At 33.7% G+C, this 7,500-nt stretch overlaps 1 protein-coding gene across 2 annotated transcripts in view; it reads left to right on the top strand.

Annotated features, from left to right (window-relative positions):
• The window catches only part of LOC125027993 (proton-coupled amino acid transporter-like protein CG1139), an 18,424-nt gene that overhangs the window by 10,111 nt on the left and 813 nt on the right, over window positions 1-7,500 (top strand). For both annotated transcript variants that reach the window (XM_047617230.1, XM_047617229.1), the window contains exons 5-10: window positions 525-626; window positions 1,179-1,355; window positions 2,783-2,961; window positions 3,365-3,537; window positions 6,025-6,145; window positions 6,422-7,500. The exon at window positions 6,422-7,500 is cut by the window's right edge and continues 813 nt beyond it. In XM_047617230.1, coding sequence (XP_047473186.1) covers window positions 525-626; window positions 1,179-1,355; window positions 2,783-2,961; window positions 3,365-3,537; window positions 6,025-6,145; window positions 6,422-6,566 — 897 coding nt within the window. In that variant the 3' untranslated portion in view covers window positions 6,567-7,500. The remainder of the gene's footprint in view (window positions 1-524; window positions 627-1,178; window positions 1,356-2,782; window positions 2,962-3,364; window positions 3,538-6,024; window positions 6,146-6,421) is intronic.

Below are 7,500 nucleotides of genomic sequence, written 5' to 3'. Positions count from 1 at the left end.
TTTGCTCCTAGATTTGAATCCTTTGAGCAAATGAATAATTTTTAAAAAAAGTTATGGCTGTGGTGGTGTGATTCATATTACTCCTCCTGTTTGCAGCTGGGGACTTCACTTAGTGACATGAGTAAGTAATGATCCAAGACTGCTGTGTGTCAATATCTTGCACATTTTAGAAATGTTTGCACACTATGAAACTTTGCAGTCTGGCTGTAGAGGTCCTTTATTGACATAACAGTACTGACTTTGATGGGTTTGGAAGTTGTATTAAATTTCATCATTATGTAGGAGAAACCTAGAAAATCAAAGCTACAGTAAAAAAAAAAGAAAAGGGTTTATTGTTACAAATGGGCACTATATATAGGAAGCTGTATCTTGTATTAGCAAGATGTATTGGAGTGACAAATCTTTTGAAGGTACAAATTTATCTTTCAAAAGTATAGGAAGGGTGCATATGAAGTAGTTACACGTTTGTTTAATTTTATCACATTTTTGATAATGGGTTTTAATGAAGTCATATATATTTACAGGTTGTTGACTGCAAGTTACCAGGAAATGATATTGACATTCATGGGTACATGGCTATTTTATTGATTCCTCTGCTAGGCATATCAATGATTAGATCATTAAAGGTAAGTTGCTTTATTCTGAGAGGACTGCTCTTAAGAACTCATTTTGATAATAAACCAACAAAAGTTGACTTTATTGTAGCACAAGTACTTTAATGAAGGCCAATAACACAGCTGTGGTATGAGCTTGTCTATTAAAAGAAAAAGAGAAAAGATAGTGCAAATCAGATTTTACCCCATCATAAATCATATTTCATTTTTAAATGAATAGTAACAAGCACTTAACTCTTTTTATATGAAATAAGAGTGCGGTAATCTATATTTATTATAGATAAAAGGGACTCTCTAGACTTACAAAACTAGAAAACCTGAAGACCCTAGAATTTATAGATGATAAGCAGGACTCTCAATGGCCCTGCATTGCCTCCAAGTTGGTGCTCTTGCTCAAGATGGAGGATGGTCCAGGACACTTGGTTTCATTGTAGTAGAAAATTCAGACATTCATTCTAGCTCTTTCAGGAAAAAAATCTTACTTCTGACTAATATATATATATTAGGGTTTATTCCAGCTTCAGTATGTTGTTTTCTACTTTCTTAATTATATATTTATTACAGGTGCTTGCCCCATTCTCCCTCATAAGCAATGTGTTCTTGGGACTTGGCATTGCCATTACGTTCCACTACCTTCTCCAAGATATTCCTTCTTCTTATGATAGACCTGAGTTCAAGAGCTGGAAGCAGTTGCCACTCTTTGTGGGTACTTCAATCTACGCTTTTGAAGGAATTGGAGTGGTAAGACCCTATTTGATTTAACTGCATGTGAATTTTGCTTCTTTTGTATTATTTTTTATTACTTTTACTTATTTGATATGATTACTATTATATTTCTTGGAAGTTAAAAGTGGTAATTATAGATGTAGTGGTCCCTTCAGATTGAATAGCTTTAACCCGTTTGCTGCAGAACTCTATTTGGATGTCTCTCCCAGCACAGTGCACATTTTCAAGTAATAACTGAAAATATCAAAAGAGAAAATCAGAAAATTAAAAATACTTTTTGATATCTTTGTGAGCAACACCAAATATCCTTTATTTTGCACTATCATACTACATTTTGTCACATACATTTGCAATGTTTCTCTTATGCATAATTTAGGGAAATGGTCACGATCATCAGCATCATATAGAGTGCTCTTGGGGTTGTCAACATTGCAGTCAAATTCCATTTCAGAAAGAAACAATGTCTCCTAATTTTTTTTAACCCCCAAGTTACTATTTGCCATGATCATGGCAAAGAGCATAATGTGCATCCTTTACTGTTTGCCACAGTTGTGGAGCACCTGTCAAAAACTGGTCGGGTTTTTTCCAGTGACTTTTTCACTATTAAAGCAATATAGTGCTTACAAATATATCAGTAATTTTCCATCATTCCATGTGTGTGTATATATATATATATATATATATATATATATATATATAATTATTATTATTAAGTAAACAAATAAGAAAAAATAACCATCACCAATGAAAGAAAACACAAAGTAATGGGGGAGAAGAAGGTAACCTGTGCATACAGAATTCAAAGCAGCTGTACTGGCAAGGGGGCATATTGCAGTCTGTGTACATTGTCTGAATCATCTTCCTCTTCCCCCTTTGCCTATTTGTCTTGCACTACTGTTACTTTAGACTGAGAGGTTGGCATTTGATTGTGTGCTGTCACTCCCTGAAGTCCATGCTGTGTAGTGGACTTACGTGAATGTCCTTTTCAACTGACTTTCCTGTTGGTACTGGGAAAGAGTGGTGCCGTCTATGTTTGTAATTTTAATCTAAACCAAAATAGTGAGTGGTAGGATAATTAAAATTAAGTTTATGAAAATTCCTATCCTTAGTCACCAAAATGAGGTTTACACATCTTGACACAGGATCTAGACTTGGTTTTTGGAATTAATTTGCACAAATCAAATCTGGACAGTAAGCATCCTCTACACAGAAGAGTGGAGATTATTCACTACTTGATTAAGTAAATTAATTTGTGTTGCTAAAAGCCACTGAAACGGATTTGATAAGGTATCTGCAGTAAGTAAAACAATAATTCACTTGTATTCTCTCTTGCCTAGTAGGGGCACCATTTTGTTCTCTGTTAGAATGTTGTGCTTTTGTTCAGCATATTCTTACATGTTGATATATTTGTAACATTATAATATTTCATTATTTCCTTCTAGGTTTTGCCGTTGGAGCGGAAAATGACAACACCAGAAGATTTTCGTGGATGCAATGGAGTGTTAAATACAGCCATGATTCTAGTAACCTGTGGTTACATTGCTGTTGGATTCTTTGGCTACCTAAAATATGGTGATGCTGTACACGGCTCAGTTACACTTAACCTTCCACCAAGTGATAAGTAAGTGTTTTCATTTTAACTCTTGAAATTTTTATCTATTACCATATTGATTTTAAGGACAATTTACTTATTACAGTGACTTACTAAAGCTTGTGTAAGAAACTTTATTAGTTTTCTCACTCATGAATAAGATGGAATTTGCTTTACTTTTTGAAGCAGCACTTGATATATGATATGGTAAGAGAGAGAAGGAAGGGACTCAGAATATACTTCTTGGTAGTTACTTAGTTTTATTCAATGTAGCTCATTCAGAGCTTGCATCTGAGATTGTTTAGAGACAAATGTTTTGATTTTGATTTGTTATATATATTTTAGTAATGTAGGACATATATTGTTGGTCAGCTTCACAGATATTCTTCTACTTTATTTGCCTTTATCTTAACTGTGTATACATTTTTTTCAGCCTTGCACAGTTAGTGAAAATCCTGATGGCAGTAGCAATCTACTTGACTTATTCACTGATGTTGTATGTCCCCTCGGAGATCATGTGGCCACACCTCCGCACCAGGTTCCATTCAAACAGGGCAAAGCGTGTTGGAGAATACGCATTCAGGGCTTTCCTTGTTCTTATTACTTGTAAGTATTGTGACTTTGCTTCATTATTTAGATGTCTTAACCCTTAACCCAATGGCGCCGGGTATAGCAAATTAAAAAAAACTCTACGCTCTGGCGAACGGCGGCAGCGCGCCGACTCCGAGCGCATGATATCGGTCCATCAAGCCGGATCATTGCCTCGGGGCGTTTTGGCGCGGCGCCGCTGCGGACAGCCGCACGCCGCACATCGTACGTATTGTTATGACGGCGATAGCCGTGACCCGTCGCCATTGGGTTAACCCAGAAATAAAGACAACATTTACATGCAGATTCAAGAGATAGGGTAATCAGGTGCTACTAGGGGCTACATATTGACCCTTCAAGATCAGAAGGTCAGTTGCATACAAAGACAATGTATGTTTCATTGTCAGATAGGAAATATATAGTGTATTAATAGAACATAAATGTAAAAAGTTTAGTGTAGTTACCCTTTGCTTATTTATGAAAAGAATAACTTACTATGATTGTGTGAATGTAAAAATTTCTAGTGTAGAAAACAATCATATGGGTATACACATTTAGATATATATGTTAAAAGTAAAAACAAAGTAATATCCCGGGAGTTAATTTTATGATGCATAATAGTATGTTGTGTGGAGAGGGAATATGGGAGGGAAGAGGTGAAAGTTTTAGCTGCATGAAATATGTTATACAGAACTAGAATTATTAAGAAACCTCTACTTTCCATTTACATGAAGAAAAAAAAAAAGGGCGGGGGGGGACAACTGTATGATTGTCTGAAGGGTTATGTGATGATAATATGAGCATGGCTGGAGGAAACTTGCTAAACAGTATCAGATATATAAGTAATTTTTACATTTGTCTCATTGATAAAAGAAAAGTCATGGAGAAAAAAGCCCACTAGTTTTTTATATGCTTTTCTTGATCATGGCAATTCATAAAACTCACACGTGCAGATCATGGTATAGCAATGGTCACAGCATACCCCATTGAATGCTCTTTCCCCTCCTAAAAAAACTCTTCTTCAAAAACTGGTAACAACAATGTGCTTATTTGATATAGAATAAAGTTTGAATGAAAAGAGACATGATGATTTTCTTCTTCTTCTTCTTCTTCTTCTTCTTCTTCTTCTTCTTCTTCTTCTCTGAGTTGCCAAAGATTTGAGAGCAGGTATATAAACATGAGATAAAAAAGAATCATAAAAAAAGCAACACAAGTAAGCTTTACATAAGTATTCATGAAAAATCTGTCATTAGCAGTTCAAATAAGGTACATAGTGGTTCCCTTTTTTTTCTCTCTCTAGCTTCCTCCTCCTCCTCCTTTTCTTTCTAAGCCAAACAATTTTTGTTCAAATTTTATAAAAGTTGAGTTTGAGGTTTTCATTTGATGAAAATATTTTGGTTTTGATTACATGTCACTGCATCAAAAGAATGTTTTTTTGTTTTTTTTTCACCATCCCTTAACTCAAGATATGCATGTCATGCCATGCCAAAAATGGTTGTCTTGTTGAAACAAGTATGTCTTATCTGTGTTATCTTAGTCTGATCACAACTTCTCTTTAACTCAATACCGCCGGGGAAAATTTAAAAAAAATGGGGAAAATGCTGTGCCTATTTTCTATATTTTTTGTGAAATATCTGCCCATAGATGGCTCTGATAGTGCTTAGCCACAAAGGAGTCAATTAGTAGACCTTGTGACCTTACGTGATTTGAATTGGCGGGAAAAACGTATTTTTTACTAGTGCTATGAATATTGATAGTGTTATTTTTATTATAAACATTATAATTATTATAATGTTTTTTAACATTAGTAACAGCAAAAAAAGATAATGTAAAATATTTCGTAAATCAAAGAAAAGGGTGAACAGGCGAGACAGGCAGTACTCGTAACTGGCTCATTGGTGACTTAGTACAAGTGTAGCCATCTATGTATAAAAACAATCAAACAAGTACTCACAGTGGGCATAGCACGTGTCTATACGTCGTACCCTTCGGCAAGGGGTTAATAAAGACCTTGCACATTGTGGCTGGATATTGTAAGATTTGAGCCAGTCTTGACCCATTAGGTTAACCAGCTTAGGCTGATTTTAGTTAATTCATTTTCTTTACATATAGATGGCTCCATGTGTGTTTAGTCACTAAGGAGTCATTATTGATCTAACCTGTTTATCCAATTTCTCGAAATTTTGTCAAGAAAAGTATTTTTTTCATTATTAGCAATAGGCCTACTGTTGATAATTGTCAGCAATAATACTTACATTAATAATGATAATGATAATATTACAAATATGAACATTTTATGCTAAAAATCAAGAAATAGGGTAAACAGGTGAGGTCAGGTTTAAGCACCTGTGGAACCATTTATATGAAAACTAATTTGATAAAACTAAACAAGTGCCCAGGTCCAATGAGTTGATATTAATAAGCTCCTAGGAGAGTTTGCAATTCAGGCATTTCATTGTCAGATCCACAATTAACAATTTTTTTCTTGTTCCTTTTGCCTTTCAGTTATCCTTGCAGCAGCGATACCCAACATAGGCCTTTTTATTTCACTAGTTGGTGCTATGTCCTCATCCACTCTGGCTATCATTTTCCCTCCTATCATCGAGCTTGTTACATTTTGGCCAAGGTGAGTGAGAATAACTTACTCGTTTCAGTTTTATTAAATTTATAGTGTTATTAGTATTGTATTTGATTTGATTAATTCATCTTAAAATGAGTGTTACAAATTCATTTTAAAAATTACACATTTGTGTGCATTTTTGTTTAATGGTTTATAATATTTTTTTTTTTTCTGATAATTTACTTTTTTGGAGATTTACTTCATATTTATATTAGTAAAAAAAATGTCACTGGACATTATTAAGTTCAGCTGAATTTTGACAGCTCTATTTTTTTTTTTCAGGGTATCTAAGCTGACAATTATAAAGTGCTTTGTAATTATGAGCTTCGGCATCTTGTGCTTTGTTATTGGATCCTATGCCAGCATAATGGCTATTGTTGAGTACTTCCAGAATGCAGATGAACCACAGCCAGAGTTTATATGTTAGAGGAATAAGTTTCTACTGTATATTTTCAGTAAGATGGAACTTCCATGTTTTTATTATTTTAGAGAATTTGCTTTTAAACAGTATGTATATTTGTGTGAATATGCAATATATTACAGAAAAATAAATAGTATTATGGAGATACTGTAACAATACAAATGAAAAGTACAATTTGTCTTTTCCCCATATAATGAGAAAAAAATATATCTCAGTAACAGTGATGAAGTCTCTTTCTTGTGAATAGTGCAAAGACTAGTTTTCAGAGTTCATTTCCTTCACTTTCTCAGGATATTGTATTACATTAAAAAGAAAAAGGATAGGATAAGTGTTTAGTTAGTTAGATTGTTTTATATATCATGGATTTACTCATCAAAGGAGAATGTATGCAGCATTTTTCACAGAATATTGGGAACTGTGAATTTATGACTAGATTTTATGTTTTTTAAATAATTTTGTTTAAAGGCAGATTTAGAGAAATTTGATAAGGTACTGGTAGTTAGTCTGCTATATTTTGAAATCCTCTTTTGCGGGGATATCAGCTTTTCAAGAATAAGAATAGAAATTGGGTTTGATGATAGTAGTATTTCTTTTCTTTCTTTTTTTCAAATTTCTCTCACTTTGATGTAGCATACTTTTAATCCATTTTAAATCAGTCATAAATAGGCTTTTGCAGTGTATAGCATACACTGATGTTGCCTTATAATTTTAGTTGATAACTGCACTGGCTTTTTCTTATATGCTAAGTCTTTCCGGTGATCAACATTTTCTTACCAGTAATGATTTGTAAAGTAATTATAGATCTTTAAGAAGACTATGTAAAAGATTCCTTGTCTATCCATATTATTTTTTATATGAGCAGATTCTCATAAACATCCAAAGAAAAATACAAGTGCAGGCACACACAAAATTGCATGTGAAACAAATACAGACATTCATT

Source organism: Penaeus chinensis, chromosome 8 (genome assembly GCF_019202785.1).
Source record: "Penaeus chinensis breed Huanghai No. 1 chromosome 8, ASM1920278v2, whole genome shotgun sequence".
Taxonomy (NCBI): Eukaryota; Metazoa; Arthropoda; class Malacostraca; order Decapoda; family Penaeidae; genus Penaeus; species Penaeus chinensis.
Note: the sequence above shows the minus strand (reverse complement) of the source record. Positions and strands in the feature narration are given on the sequence as shown.